Raw genomic sequence first — 17212 nt, forward strand, 5'->3', positions numbered from 1 at the left:
CATATAGTGAATGAACATAAAAAGGCTTTTTTTTAAAAAGTATTTTACATATTAAAAATATCCAAATCAAAGATAAATCAGCACTCCGGCAATAACACTTCAATCGACTCCTCATGGATTCAGCAGAGCATATTGTTGCAAGGAACACACTCAAAATACCTGTACTAGTATGGACAAGGAGTTCTCTCCATCAATTACAGTGGGGAAGATCGTTTGCAAGGGATGAAGAATCTTCTTTTAAAATTTCTGAATTTATTCAATTGTTTTAAACTGATTTTCAAAGCAATTGTATTTTCACTTATATCTATCTTCTTTAATTAACATCTTTGAATTATTCATAAATACAGAAACCATTTAAAATAAATGTAATGCTTGGGAACTATTTAAGGTTGGGGATATGGTTTCTCCTCCTGTCAGAGACTCTTTTTAAGCTATTCCATAAGTGAGGTGAGTTCTCGCTGTGATGGGATTTGTGTGAAGAAATGCCACTGGGCCCAGCTGCTGGGAATCTGACTGCCTTTGTTTAACAAGTTCTTGCAATTGGCATGTCGATGAGGCAAGTCTGGGCTTATTCTGGATATCAGTGCCTACGATCACAAAAAACTGCCAATAAGTTAATGAGTTGGCCATTGGTGTTCTTTATCACCAATCCCAACCACTACCCCACCTGCCCCCACAAAAAAAACACACACAAGAAACCAAAGACGATAAAGAATAATTAATATATTATTTGTATACACAGAATAATAATATTTTGTCATCAGTAAATCCCACACAGTGTTAGGGAATGAGCAACACTCCATACTTGAGCTGGCCTTCCTTTCTGGTCATCAATAAGGTGATAAAAGTAAATTATGGAATCATGCAATACAGGAAGCAGCAATTCTGTCCATTACATCTGTGCCTGTTCTTTCAAAGAACTATTCTATAGACTGATTCCAATGCTACTGAAAATGTAAGCACTGAAAATTTGGCCTAGTTGAAGATTTTCTTAAACTTTAGCTGGTGTTAGTGGCAAGTACTGGATTTGGTTATTGGTAATTTTCTTTAGCCAAGCAAGTTAGCTTACAAATGTAGTATGAGTTGCTCATCTATTTGTAATATTATGTAATCAAAGTTTTAGTGGATGAATTTGCAGAGCTTGATCACATTTCCTCCTCTCCTTGCATGAAATATAAATCAACACTGCCTTCCACATCAAACCTATCTAATGAGGTATTACTGTGAAATACTTCAGAACAAAATATTTGGAGAGGCACATGGAAACAAATACATGAATACTCAATTCATATCACTGTGAGGTACTTTAGCTACAATCTTTTGTCATGACGCCGTATAAGCAGATACTAGGCAATGCAAGCCCAGTCCAGAATGTACTTAGCTTGGAAAACAACTATTGCAGCAACTAACACCACTGAATCAAAGAAATTGCTCCTATACCAAAAAATCTTTCTATTATATTGCACTGAAACCAAAAGATGGAGATAGCAGAAGTTCTTAATTCTGTCCAGATGTGGGAGTTTTGCCATAGAACCATAAAATTACAAATGTTAAATAGTCATTAAAAAGAGTAGAGGGTTAATCCCAATACAGGCCATCCCCAGGTTATGAACGCCCAACCCATGGACACCTGTAGGTACGAACGAGCTCCCATAATATAATTAAATTCAAAAGTCCGATGTACGTACATACATTCATTCCTATGAATGGCAAAACTAGATTCCTCTTTTTCTCTCCACTTTGAGTAATTGTTCTTTCTTATCAATTATATGTGTTTTTGATGCCATTCATTACAATACTATGGAGGTATGGTTTCCACAGAGTGATTTTTGTGTATTTTCCGGCATAGACAAAATCTACTTAAGGATGTCTGTAAAAACCAAACCTATTCATTATCTGGGGATGGCCTGTATCTACAGAGCAATCAGTCCAATGAGCAGAAGGGAAACATTCATGAAAAATATTGTCACTGAGGAAATTTGTTAAAAGCAAACATTGCCTGACAAAAATCACGAAGTTCTATCATGAAATAACATGGAAGGTGGCGGCGTTTGTTGTTATATGAACTTTCAAGGTGTGTAATAGCATAATTGATAACTTCACACAATTGCAGCACAATTTGGCAGAAAGATTATAAAGCAGACAGCAATGGTAAAAGGTAATTTTTTCAGATCAGAGGAAGGCGTACCAGAGGTTAGTGCTAGGACTTCATTTTATAAAAAAAATATACGGATCATTAAGTTTTAAAGAGTTTGAAGTCTCAAAGCTCACAGATGGCACAAAACCTAGAAATGCAGTCACTCTCAAGAAGATATTAGTAAATTATTGAGATACAAGGTATCGTGCACAAATATGAAAAACAAATAAGCTTTTACATGTCACTGGTTAGGCCTTGTCTGGTGCACGGAATAAAATGAAAGGCTGCAGAATAAACTGACAAGAACAGTATCAGATGCAAGGGACTTAAGTGTTCGAGGCCAGAGCTGCAAGGATGATCCTGATAATCTTAAGTTTAATAGAGACGATTAAAATTGAGATGCTTAGGTAGGTTACATAGGCAGAATGCATTTCCAATATTAAGAGAGTTGGAAACAGAAAATGAGAAAGCATTCTGATACACAATTATTAAAGTGCAGTCATTAGACACCAGTAATTATCTTGTAATGAATTAGGCATACGAACATTAATATACAGTACACAGTAAATCTCCGATAAGTCACTATCCGATTGTTTGGAAATTTTGATGCTTCCTGCACTCCTATTAACATATTAGAGCCTCTGGTTTCCGGGCTCCCTTTAAATTTACCAGTCTACTGGAAAATTTATTTTACCACTGTGTAGCATCTAAAAAGGTGAATCAAAAGTCTGTTGGAGTATTAACTGGAATAGTATCCAATAGACCGGAAAATCTGCCATTCCAGCACCAAAATCCCCAGCATGTCAGATTAATGGAGTTTCACTGTAGATATTCCACAAAGTCAAACAATTCTAAAGATAGTTTTAAAATGACAGGGCACACATATATCAGGAAACAAGAAAACAAAATACATCAACATTTGTACCATCATACAGAATATGCAAAAGATCGCATGGAATAATAAATTCTTCAAGTTTGTCAGTTATTCTATATTTATAAATGGGGAAAATACAACTTCACCTGTGGCTGACAGGTAACTTTTTTTTTTAAGAAGAACAACTATCTTCAGATCCATTGCCTCAATAATCACATCACTCTTCTAAGCAAGATGATAATTATGAAACAGAAGGACAGAATTAAATTCACGTGCAAAAACATCCTAAACACTTAAAAAGTATGTAACAAAAACGTCTAATCTGCCACATTAAGAAAACTTTCGGCATGCTGTTTTAATCCCATGCATTTTTCCAGCCAGCATAATTCCAGCTGTAAATTGTACATTTCCAAAAAAAAAGTAAACCTCCCATGGTTAAAAGGTACAGAGAGAAAGTTATATAAAACTAGTTGCAGGATGGCCTTTCAGTATCATTAATAGATCTATCACTATGTTAGTGCATGCCATTCTTACCACATCCCCAAAGCCTCATCAAATTAGACCTCTTCCCGTTCACCCCTCCTTGTCAGGCTGTGGTTATCAAAAGTGGCGCACTAATCTGCCTCTTTAGATGCAATTGCTAACTCACTCTTCAAGGTCCATCATCATGTAATAATTGTACCAGAAAAGAGAAAGTATCCCAAGAATGTAAGAGGGAATAAAAGCAAGTCTTGGAAGAGCTTCAGCTACTTTCTTGTCCTTGCCCTACTTTTGAGTGTCAGACACACAGTACAGATTATTTCAAAACAGTATCTAATTTAGATCTCCTGAAGCCATGTCTCCCACCCCCTTCATGCTGGCCCTGATTAATTCTAATTGCATGGACCCAGACACACCCATAAGCTGAAGTATTTGATAGTTCTCTGTCTAGTCTAAGACTCTCAACAACAATCTACATTCAACTGCCACATTCAGAGATGGAGGTCTCAGCACAATTTTGAGTGGATGAACTGAAATATTAACTCAGATACTTTCTCCATATCGCTGTTCAATGTTTCCAGCATTTTCTGTTCTATTTCAGATTTCCAGCACATACAGTACTTTGCTTTTCAAAACAGTATACTGCTAAGATGATATACAGGAACATTTTCCAGCATAGTTTAACACCAAGCCAAATAGGAAATATTATAACAGATAAATAAAATTTTGGTCAAATTTTTAAGGAGCATTTTAAAAGGAGGGAAGCCAAAGAGTTGCAAGAAGGGAATTGGAATGGTCCAGTTCAGTTTTGGACAGTTGCCAACAAGAGGAATCAGTCAGTAGCCAGGGAACGGAGTTCATAATTGGATTGAAGATAATTGGTTTGGTCTTCTAAATATTTAGTTGGAGGAAAGTTCTGCTCATTCAATACAAAACCTCAAATCAACAATCTAGAAACATTGGAGCAGTGGAAAGATTAAGCAATGTGTCAGTGGGCTGGAATTGAGGATCAGATTACACCTGGAAATTGAAGCAGTCTGCGAATTTTTTTTTAAGGATTTAACCATGAGGTAACAAATAGCTTTCTGACCCATTGCTTTCTAATCATTTTCAATTTCAACTAATTATTCAAAGAATACATCACCACCACAAAAGCACAGAATATCTTGCAATGGGGAGACAGAAAATAAATCCTCCACTAAATACCATACATTGAAGAGAGAAGTGCACATTAGAACCAAAATAAGTTTTGGAACACATATTAATGCCATCAGTGAAATCACTTATTTCCACCTTCATAAAACTTTGTTCAACTCTGCCTCATCTTATCTGCTGAAACCATCAATCATACATTACCAATAGATTTGATTATTCCAGTCAGCCCCAGGCCAGCCTCACTCATTTTATTTTCTGTCACCCAAAACTCTGGTCCAGATTATAACTCACGACAGGTCACATTCAAACATTATCTCACATTTGTGGATCTACATCAAGGTATTGCTTAACCAAACACCAATTTTAAAAATGCCCACTCTTGCTGGTCACTTGATTATCCCCAAATTTAATTACGCCACCAGTGGGAATTGTGGATTCAAGATCTAGGCCCATAAACTCTAGAATTCACTCAAGATTTTAGACATGTATCATGTAGCCTATATTACATCCTTGTATTGCTCAGCACCAAGCTTTGTTTGATAACGCTTTCCTGATGTGACTCGAGGTTTTGCTACTTTAAGGGTGCTGCATGAATGGAAGTTGCTGCTGGAAACCATCCTGGGAAATAACTTTCAAATTTAATAACATACCATATTCTGAAGTATTATTAGACATAAAGACCAACATTTTTGAGAATAAACATATAAACAATACAGATTTCAATTTGTACACTTGTTTACTAAAAATAAATTTTAACAAGATATCCAAAGGTAGCCATCATAAACTCAACTGATGAAAGTTGATCAACTTCAATTTTATTGTATTCAAGCTGTCCTGTTTCAGTGTTGAGGGCAGCAGAGTAGAACAGTCAGCAGAGCAGAACAGTCAGCAGAGCTGCTGCTGTCTCACAGTTCCAGTGACCAGGTTCAATCTCGACCTCTGGTGCTGTCTATGTGGAGTTTGTGTGTTCCCCCGTAACTGTGTGGGTACTCCAGTTTCCTCCTACATTCCAAAGGTGTGCAAGTTTATAGATTAATTGACCACTGTAAATTTCCACCAGCGTGCAGCTAAGTGGTAGAATATGTGAGGAGTTGACAGAAATGTGGAGAAAACAAAATGGGACGAGTGCAAATGGGGCTTGATGGTTAGTGGGGACTCAGTGGGCTGAAGGGCCTGTTTCCATGCTGTATGATTCTCTGGCTCAAAAGTGGCAGAGAGAGCAAGTTCTGCAGACAACTTTCTCTTAGAATTGTGCTCTTGCCATCAGTTTTGTCTTTCGGAGCCCAACTGCATTGCCTGCCCCAACAGGCCACGAAAGCTCTTTCATTTTCTTTCCAGCAGGAATATCACTTCCCCTCAAAAAAAAAGGAGCTAACAATCAAGAATTTTGGGTACATTTGATTGTTTTAGATATAAATGCAGAAATAACTGAAAGCTATATAAATACAAAAAAAAATCTTGGGTTTTACCTCAAGAAGGTTTGAACACTGGAACGAGCATATGATATAAATGTTTTACCGTAGAGTACTGCATACCATTTTGGAAAATAAACTTCAGGAAAGATACAATGGCTTTGTAAAGGGATAAAGTACTAATTCACTTCACCAAAATAATGACAGGGTTTAAATGGTTAAATTATAAGAAAAGACTCAAAAGCTGGTTTGCATTCCTCTCAGTTTTGACTTGTTCACCCCTCAACATTTTAAGTACTAAAGTTATTAAGGGGATCAATACTGTCGATACAAAGAAACTTTTTCACATAGAGACAAGAGATGGCAGATGCTGGAATCTGGAGCAAAAAAAAAAATCTGCTGGAGGAACTCAGCAAACTGAGCAGCATCTGTGGGCGGAAAGGAATTGTCAATGTTTCAGGTTGAAGCCCTGTATCAGGACTGAGAGCAGAGAGAGAGGATAGCCAGGATAAAGAGGAGAGTGATGGGGTGAGACAGAGGCCAGTAGGTGATAGGTGGACAGAAGGATGATGGGCAGAAGGAGCCAGGATGGGGGCTGGGGGTAGGGGGGCAAGAGTGGAGTTGGGAGACAGGGGCAGTTGGGTGAAAGGTAGAAGGAGACAAGGAAGTAAGTGGGGGGAAAAAAAAAAGTACATGAAGAAAACTATTTTCTCATGGCCAGAACTCAAAATTTGAGCTGGGATATATAGGATTGAAATTATGAACATTATTCAATGTGATGGAGATTTGCAACACACTCCTAGTGAGAGGTGATCAGTTTGGGTTCTGCCAAGACCACTCAGTTCCAACCATCATAACAGATTTGGACCAAGTATTGATAAAAGAGCTGGATTCCAGAGGATAGACAAGACTGACAGAACACAACGGCAACATTCCACTGAGAATGGGATCAAAGAGCCTTTGTAAAACTAAAGTCAGTTGGAATTTTGGTGTTTGGGAGTGGGAGGTGGGGGGAATGTGGGGGAGGAGTGCAGGGAACTCTACATTAATTGCGGTCATATGTAGAAGTAAAGAAGATGGTTGTGGTATTTGGAGATCAATCATTTTGACAGCAGGCCATCTCTGCAATCACAGTCAGAGTTCCTCAGGGCTATGTCATTGACCCAGCCATCTTCTACCACATTAATGACCTTCTATCAGTCCCAATGTCAGCAGTGCAGATATCTGCTAATGAATGTATTTTTAATTCTATTCACAAATAATGATTCAGTACCTTCCCTCATGTAACAGGACCTAGACAACAATTCTGCCTTGGCCGATAAGTGGTACGGGACAACTGTGTAATACAAGTGTTAGGAAGCCTTCACCTACATCAGACTTGCCCTGACTTCCAAAAGCATTACCAATCACTAAATCTTCATGATTCATATTGAGAATCACAATGTACTTAATAGATCAGCCACATAAATACTGTGACTATAAGTCAGATACTGTATTTTAAGGCAATTGGCTCACTTTGAATTCTAAAGTCTTTTCAATATTGTAAAGGGAGTTGATATACTATTTCCACTTAGAGCTCCAAAACTACATCATCCAATGTAAACCAACCTGCTTGAACTGCACCCTATCCATTACTGTAAACATTCATTCCTTTCACCACTGGTATATTGTGGCTGAAGATTTACCACCAAAAAAAAAAACACTGCTACAACTTGCCAATATTTAAAAACATTGAGTCATACAGCATGGAAATAGGCCCTTTGGCCCAACTTGTCTATGCCGACCAAGATGCCCATCTAAGCTAGTCCCATTAGCCAGTGTTTGGCCCACATCTTTCTGAACCTTTGCTATCCATGTACCTGTTAACATTAGAATCTATGTTGTAGAAATAACATAGTTATGAAATGCTAAATTAAAATCCCCTTTGAAGGATCAGATTACATTAGCAATTTATTGTTAAGTGAACCATGAGCTTTTTCGCAAAACTCTGATCCCCCTATCATTACTCACACCCTCCCCATTATCTATCAGTGTTTTGTGTTTGCTGATCTAAACTGGCTGTATATTAAAATGGTCAAATTTTTAATAAAATTCTTTCATAGTCTCTGTGTTTCTAACCTCATCTAGTCCAACAACTCCAGCCTTTGGAGACTTTGGAGAGACTGCAGATGCTGGAATCTGGAGCAACAATCTGCTGGAGGACATCAGCGGGTCGAGTAGCATCTATGGGAGGAAAGGAATCCTAATGCAGGATTTCAACTTGAAATGTCGACAATTCTTTTCCTCCCAGAGATGCTGCGTGGCCCGCTGAGTTCCTCCAGCAGACTGTTTGCAACAACAGCCTTTCATTCTTCATCCCCGCCACCACTCAAGATCCGTTACTGGGTTCAGACCCATTGAACATCCTCAGTTTTAATGCTCCATCATTGCAGCTGTGTCTTTATTTTGATGCTGGATTTACCTCCTTCAACCTCTGTGCTGCTCTACCCCTCTCCCGTTTTGAACCCTCCTGAACAAGCACCTCTTTGACCAAGTTGTTGACCATCCACCCTCATGTTGTTCAACATCAAATATTGTCTAATTGTGCTCCTATCTAGTCCTAGGATGTTCAAACGTAAGTTGAGTTTTGCATCGACAGCCCGGGGCTACAGGCAGACAGCGTAATACTATAAACTGAATCCTTTTCCCTTCCCTTGCTACCCTGTGAGAAGATAGATATCAGCAAGGAATTTAAAACACTGGATGCCCCCAACCTGTTGACCAATTCTGCCTAAACAGTCTCTGCAAGGACATGAACATGAAGTGGGAGGTTAACATCTGGGATTTTAACGAAAACACAAGTGCAGCCACTCCTGGATCAGAGGCAGGGGCAAGGGTGACAGGAAAGTGTGGGAGGCTGGGCTGCGGCCTGCAGCGCTTCATCAGACCACGGCCTCGATTTCTGGTAGCCCAAGGCGGGGGGGGGGGGGGGGAGGGGGGAAGATGGCAGGCAGGACCCCTCCAGAAGGGTGGAGGGGAAGAAGGGTGGAGGGGGAGTACGTATCCATAACAACAGGGCGCGTCGTCTATGTAAACAGGCGGCTGTCCGGCTCCATTCCCCAACCCGGCCTCGCCCGGCCCACGGCCCCCCACTTCTTACCGGACACCAGCAGCTCGCCAGCGCCGCCGCTGAACTCGATGGCGTTGACGCAGCCGAAGTGGCCGAGCAGGTCCTTCTTGAAGAGATTCCTGCAGCCCGACAGCCGCTGGCGCTGGAAGCCCTCCTTGAGGAAGCGGTCGCCGCTCAGCGCCCGGCGGCCCAGGAACCGCAGCAGTGGTCCCGGCCCAGGGCCTGGCTGACAGCGGCCGAGCTCCCGCATCGCGCCGCCTCCAGCTCCGCTCACTCGCTGCTGCTGCCGCCGCCGCCGCTCCCTCTCCCTCTCATCGGCTCGGCTCCCTCCAGTGGATTAACGGCAGCCCCGGCCCGACATCAACACCACACGCTGCAGTGCAGCCTCCTCCTTGCTGACCAGCCGCTCCTCACCCCTCTGAACTGGAAGTGGAAGATGCCCCTTGCTTCAACACTTACATAAAATCACAGCCACAACCAAAACTGTTGTCAGCGGCTCGCATTTAACACCCCTACCCCTTACCGAAACAAAACCCTTTCCTGAGCAAACTGATCACTACTCCGATAAATAACGCCGCCTGCTCCTGTGCAGCCAGAAGATGTCAACTTTTGGAGGGGGTGGGGGGTGGGATCCAACCCATAAGAAAGTGTGAGGCAGATCACATGCCTCTTGGAAATAGCTAGGGTTTTACTATAATATCTTCTAAAAATTATTAAACACTTTTTTAAAGAAGTGACGAAGCTATGTTGCTTTTTGCTGTTGCCCAAACACTTTTGCTGTTGTCACTTACATCTCCTCTGAATCATCATTTGCTTTTTTTTTGCCCACAATCAACCTCTCATACACCACCATCCCTGCTATCATTTAATCACAGGAAGTATTTACGGAGAGAGAAAAATAGTTAACATTTCCTGATGGAAGTCAACAACAAAAAAACATTAACTTTTCTCTCTCTGCAGATACTAGTTGATTTGCTGCATATTTCCATCATTTTATGTTTTATTTTTGGACACGGTAATTTTTATTTTCCTTTTCAGTCATTTAATCACTTCTGCTTTCCACTCCTTTACAGACACTTCCACTATCCCCTCCTCACCTGGATCCACCTACCACTTGCTAGGTCTTGTTCCACCCCTTCCCTCCACCTTTTTGTATGGCTATCTCCCATTTATCTTTCGGTCTAGATGAAGGGTCTCCACCTGAAATGTCAGCTGTCTACTTCCCTCCATAGATACTGCCTGACCTACTGAGTTTCTCCAGCATCTTCAATGTTGCTCCAGATTCCAGCATCTGCAGTGTCATGTGTCTCCATTTCTTTTTGTTTGTCAGACTGCCTATAAGCATGGCTAAAGATATCTCGCTTCTTTGAATTCTGATGAATGGTCATTGATCTGAAAATCTAAATCTTCACAGATGCTGTCTGATCTGCTGAATGTTTCCATTCTTATCTGCTTTAATCCCAATGAAACATCCTTGAAGTGTAGTAACTGTTTGCAGTGTTTGTAACTTAGCAGTCACTTTGTGCTCACAGTATAGAGTAGAGCAGGGGGCTGCCTGCTTAGCCCCCGCTCTACTCTCTATACACATGTGACTGTGTGGCCAAGCACATCTCCAATGCCATCTTCAAATTTGCCGACACTACTGTGGTTGGACGAATCACATGTGGCGATGAGTCAGCTCACTGGAACGAGATTGGTCACCTGGTTGAGTGGTGCGACAAAAACAACCTCTCGCTCAACAGCAGCAAAACTAAAGGCTGATTGTGACTTCAGGAAGGGGAAGGAGGACGAACATGCACCAGTCTACATTGGGGGATCAACGGTGGATAGAGTCAGCAGCATTAAGTTCCTGGGCGTAAACATATCGGATGACCTGTCCTGGGACCAGCATATAGATGCAATCATAAGGAAAGCACGCTAGCGTCTTTACTTTCTTAGGTTAAGGAAGTTCGGCTTGTCATCAAACACTCAAACAAACTTCTATAGATGTACTGTTGAAAGTATCCTGACTGGTTGCATCATGGTCTGGTACGGCAATTTGAATGCACAGGCAAGTAAGAAGAGAGTAGTGGACTCTTCCCAATACATCACGGGCACATCCCTCCCCACAAACAGTAGTATCTACGGGAGGCGCTGCCTCAAGAAGGCAACATCTATCATCAAAGATTCTCACCATCCGGCCCATGCCAACTTTTCACAGCAACCATTGGGCAAGAGGCACAGAAGCCTGAAATCACACACTGCCAGGTTCAAGAACAGCTACTTCCCTTCAAACATTTGGTTCTTGAACCAACCAGCAAAACCCTAATCACTAGAGTTGTAACAACACTATGACCATTCTGCACTAAAATGGGCATTTTTTCATTCTAATTGTGTTTTCTTGTAAAAATTGTGTATAATTTATATTTAATTTATGTTTTCTTTGTGAATGCTGCTTATATGATGCTATGTGCCTGTGATGCTGCTGCAGGTAAGTTTTTCATTGCACCTGTGCATATATGTACTTGTGCATATGACAATAAATTCAACTTTGCCTTTGAAAAATATTATCAGGGAGACACAGATAACAATTTAAACCAAAGTGAGGAGATGTACACCACATGCATGAATTGGTCTGTTAGATCAGATTGCCAAATGGCAGATATTGGGAATGTCAATCATCTGTTTGATTGAATGTCCTTTACTATCACTCTTGGGTCTGGGCAGGATCTGTATTCACTACTTTCTTATTAATGATTAACGTTACTCCAGGATTTCCTGTGATAGTACTTGATTGGCCAGTGTGACAGAGCACAAATGGCATACATTTCCAGTGACCTTGGTTCAATCGTGACCTCTGGTGCTGTCTGTATGGAACCTTTCCTTTAGGTTTCCCCGGGTTGCTCTGGTTTCCTCCCATCCCAAAAATGTGGTGGTTGGTAGGTTAAAATTGTCCCTTGTGTGTAGGTGATTGTAATATCTGAGAGAGAGGTGATGGGAATGTGGGGAGAATAAAATGGTTATGGTTAATTTTTTAAAAATTAAAAAACAGCACTGTGGCACCGCTAGTGGAGCCACTGCCTCATAGCACTAGATACCCGGGTACAATCCTGACCTCTCATGCTATCTGTATGTAGTTTGCACATTCTCCCTGTGACCGTGTAGGTGACCTCCATGTGGTGAATGATAGACTTTTGTTGGGGTGGGGGGGAGGGGGGGAGTTGATGACAATGTGGGGAAAGTAAAAATGGGATTAATGTAGGGTTACGTAAACAGTTGATGGTCAGTGTGGACTTGTTGGGCTGTATGTCTCTATGACTCCATGGCACAATTATCGAGTCAAAATTCTGTATCATACTTGTCTTCCAGAAAAAGACACATTTATGTCTACTCTTCATTTCTTGTTAACCAGCCAATCTTCTGTTTATGTTACCTACTGCATTTTGAACTTTTCTTTTCTGCAGTTGCTTTGATGTGGCACCTTATCAATACCTTCTAAATAATGTAGATCCACTTTATCCAGAGCACATATTACTTCTCCAAAGAACTTCAATAAATCAGTTAAACATGATTTCTCTTCCACAAAACCATCTTGACTTTGCCTGATTACCTTGAATTTTTCTAAATGCCCTGTGCCATTCTAATGCCTGTGATGATAACTTCTAACATTTTCCCTTTGACAGATGTTAAGAAAAATGGCTGTATTTTTCTACTTTCTGGCTTCCTTTTTGAAAATAGGAGTTGCATTTGCAATTTTCCAAACTATTGGTATCTTCACCAAACCTGGGAAATTTTGGAAGACTATAAATCAAGTGTTTCACCAGCTACATTTTTGAGATCCAAGGATAAAGTTCATCAGAACTCAGGAACTTGATGGCCTGCAGCTCCAACAATTTGCTCAGTATTGCTTCTCTGATGATTAGAAGTTTCCTGAGCTTCTTCCTCTGAATTCCCAATTTATCATTATTTCTGGGATGCTGTATCCTCTATAGGGTAGACCAATATAAAATACCTATTTAATTCATCTGCCATTTCGTTATTTTGTGTAATTAAATCCCCGACACACTTTCCATGGACCAAAACTCACTTTGTTAATTATTTTCTTTTAAAAATACCTGTAGAAATTCTTTTCATCTGTTTTTACATTTGTAGCCATCTTTATCTCACATTCTAATTCTTCCTTCTTTCTTAATCTTTCACAGACTCTCTTTGCTGTTCAAGTCAAGTCAAATCAAGTTTATTGTCATGTGCACAAGCATGGTGAGGTACAGGTACATTGAAAAACTCGCAGCAGCAATAACAAGCATGTAGATTCAGACAACAAACAAAACATAAATTATACATAAATTAAACATAAGTTATACAAGACAGTGAAAAGAAAATAAAGATTGTGCAAACCAAGACATTAGTGCAAAGAAAACAATCAGAGACAAGTCAATAGGTGGAATTGCAATAGGTGGTCTGTAGTGGTCCGTTGCTGAGGTAGGATTAGGGTTGTGCAGTTTGATTCAAGAACCTGATGGTTATAGGAAAGTAGCTGTTTTTGAACCTGGCATTGTGGGATTTCAGGCTTCTGTACCTCCTGCCTGATGGTAGCAGCGAGAAGAGGGCATGACGTGGAATCTGGGCATAGATTGATGATAGATGCTGCCTTCTTGAGGCAGCGCGTCCTATAGATGCTGTCAATGGTGGGGAGGGCTGTGTCCACTGCTCTCTGCGGCCTCTTGCATTCCTGTATAAAAACTTTATTTATCCAGCATGGTAATAGGCTCTTCCGGCCCAACAAGTCCGCGCCACCCATTTAAACCCATGTTATACTACCCATATGTCTTTGGAATGTGGGAGGAAACCGATACACCCGGAGGAAACCCACACAGACACCAGGAGAATGTACAAACTCCTTAAAGACAGTGACAGGAATTGACCCCCGATCGCTGGCGCTATAATAGCGTCATGCTAACTACTACGCTACCGTACCAGGCTGTGACGCAACGAGTCAGGATACTTTCAACAGTACATCTGTAGAAGCTTGTTGGAGTATTTGGTGACATGCCAAATCTCCTTTGGCTTCGAAGAAAGTGAAGGTGCTGGTGCACCTTCTTTGTGATTGCATCTATGTGCTGGGCCCAGGACAGGTCATCCAAGATGTTAACGCCCAGGAATTTGAAGCTGCTTACTCTCTCCACCTCCGACCTGCCAATGAGAACTGGCACGTGGTCTCCCAACTTCCCCTTTCTGAAGTCAACGACTAGCTCTTTGGTTGCATTCATCCTTGAGGTGCACTTGCGTTGACGGTCAACAGAGATGTTGTTACCGATCCGTACTGATTGAGGTCTGCTGATGAGGAACTCACGGATCCGGTTGCAAAGGGAATTACAGAGACCCAGGTCTTGCAGCCTGGTGATAAGTTTGGAGGGGATGTCTGTGTTGAATGCCAAACTTTAGTCAATGAACAGCAGCCTGACATATGCATTACTCTTGTCCAGATTGTCCATAACAGAGTTCAGCACCAGTGGGATAGCATCTGCTGCTGACCTGTTGTGGCGATAGGCAAATTGAAGGGGATCCAGGTCATTTCTGAGGCTGAAGTTGATTCGCACCATAACCAATCTCTCGAAGCACTTCATTCTGTTGGATCTAAGTGCTACTGGATGGTAATCATTGTGGCAGGTCACCATACTCTTCTTGGGCATTGGTACTATAGATGCCCTTTTGAAGCAGGTGTTGCAAAATCAACCCTCCACTATCACCAAACCAATGTTGGATCCCATTTGTTTAATTGCCCTCAATCCCCATGGGTTTTTACCTTTTGGACCAGTATCCCATGTGGGACCTTGCCAACATAGTTCATGCATGAATACATCAACTACACTTCCCCTCATTAGCATGCTTAGTCACCTCTTCAAAAAATTCAGTCAAGTTAGTCAGACGGGATCTCACCTTAATTCACTCACCCTGATCAAGCCCTCCCTCTCCATCTAGAGGCTAATCTTATCGCTCAAATTCTTTTCTAAAAATTCCCTGGCTGCAATTATCTAGCTTATCCCTACTGCCATTCCTAGATAAAGGTATCTCATTTGTTGTTCCTCCAGTCATCTGGCAACTCTTCAGTGGCCAGAGAAGATTCCTATCAAAGCCTTAGCAGTCTCCTCTCTTGCCTCCCACGCTGTTGTGGGAGGCAAGGGAGGAGATTGCTGTACTTTCTTCAATGCCTCCTTTTTAACGATAGAGAAGTTACGTCAGTGAGAGAGAGGAAAATAAGAGAGAAAGACAGATGACCTGCTCTGCTACAACACATTCCATCCCAAAACACCCTGTGGCTATAAGGTATCTTTTGAAGCATTGTCATTTGCAATGTAGGAAACATGCCAATTGTGCTCTGAAATTTGCACAAATAATAATTGATGGTGATCTGATATTTGATTATTTGCAATGTTGATTGAGAGAGAACACTCAATGAGAAACCAACTTCCTTGTTCTTCTTTAAAATAAAGCATGGTTTGTTTTAAACCAATAGTCTGCAATTTGTAATAAAAAATATTGTATTTGATTTAATTTAGTTTTCTTTTTTCAAAATACTAGTGTTTGCTCCTCTGGGGCATCAGTGGAAAACCCAAGTGTGCTGGTAGGGAGGATTTTTTAGTACTTCATCTACAAAAGTAGACAGGGACTCAGTTTAACAGCTCATTCATGAGACACCACTTCCAACTCTTCAGCACTCATTTGGTGTTGCAGGGAAGTGCCAGCCTTGAATTCTGTGCTCAATTCTCTGGAATTGGACATTGGGAGATGGAATCTGGAACACATTGCATGAGGGATGGTGGAGGGAGAGACTCTCACAACAACTTCATGAGCACATCTTCATCAAGGCATAGAAGGCTGCAGGCCAAATGCAGGAAAATGGAATTAGTATGATGGGCAATTGTGAGTTGCCATGGACATGCTGGGCTGAAGGGCTTGCTTCTGTGCTCTATGACTGTGGCAAAAGAGACATTGGAAGATATTTGGACAGGTGCATGGATGGGAAAGGTTTCAAGGGAGATACACGAGACTGCAGATGCTGGAAGCTGGAGCAACAAACAATATGCTGGAGGAACTCAGCGGGTCAAGCAGCATCTGTAGAGGGAAAGGAATCATCAGACCAGAAGGATGTGGGTCAAATGCAGACAAATTGGATTAGTGTAGATAGGCATCTGAAGCAAAAAAAGACGAGATGTTGGAGGAACTCAGTGGGCCAAGCAGCATCTGTAGAGGGAAATGGACAGCTGACATTGTGGGTCAAGACCCTTCATTTGGAAGTCCAAACATAGGGTCTCAACCTGAAACGTTGACTGTCCATTTCCCTCTACGGATGCTGCCTGACCCACTGAGTTCCTCCAGCACCTTGTTTTTTGCTCCAGGTTCCAGCATCTGCAGTCTCATGTGTCCCCACAGGCATCTTGGTCAGCATGGAGGAGTTGAGCAGAAGGGCCTGTTTCCGTGCTGTATAACTCCATCAATCTAAAAGCTGCTTGCACCACAGGACAGTGTCAGAACTGTGTCTTGCTAAACTTGGCCACCTTAGCAAGACTCTGACACAGTTGGCAGCAGGAAGGAGACACAAGAGATTCCGCAGATGCTGGAATCTGGAGCAACACACACACACGGTACGGTAGTGTAGTGGGGTCAGCATAACACTATTACAGTGCCAGCGACCTGGGTTCAATTCCCATGCTGTCTGTAAGGAGTTTGTACGTTCTCTCCATGTCTGTGTGGGTTTCCTCCGGGTGCTCTGGTTTCCTCCCACATTCCAAAGACGTACAGGTTAGGAGCTGTGGGCATGCTAGGTTGGCGCCGGAAGAGTGGCGACACTTGCGGGCTGCCCCCAGCACATTCTCAGTAACACGAAAAGATGCTTTTCACTGTGTGTTTCGATGTACATGTGACTAATAAATAAATATCATCTTAAAATGCTGGAGGAACTCAGCAGGTCAGGCAGCATCTATGGAGGGAAACAGTCAACGATTATTGGACTGATGAAGGGTGTCGGACTGGAAACGTTGACTGTTTATTTCCCTCCATAGATA

General features: G+C 41.6%; 1 protein-coding gene across 1 annotated transcript in view; it reads right to left on the minus strand.

The window, feature by feature from the left end:
- Nucleotides 1–10040, minus strand: part of dcaf5 (ddb1 and cul4 associated factor 5) — a 66473-nt gene extending 56433 nt beyond the window's left edge. Inside the window, exon 1 of the mRNA XM_052019895.1 lies at nt 9198–10040. Coding sequence (XP_051875855.1) covers nt 9198–9417 — 220 coding nt within the window. The 5' untranslated portion in view covers nt 9418–10040. The remainder of the gene's footprint in view (nt 1–9197) is intronic.
- Between the last annotated feature and the right edge of the window lie 7172 nt (nt 10041–17212).

This window comes from Pristis pectinata, chromosome 1 (assembly GCF_009764475.1).
Source record: "Pristis pectinata isolate sPriPec2 chromosome 1, sPriPec2.1.pri, whole genome shotgun sequence".
NCBI classification, from domain to species: Eukaryota; Metazoa; Chordata; class Chondrichthyes; order Rhinopristiformes; family Pristidae; genus Pristis; species Pristis pectinata.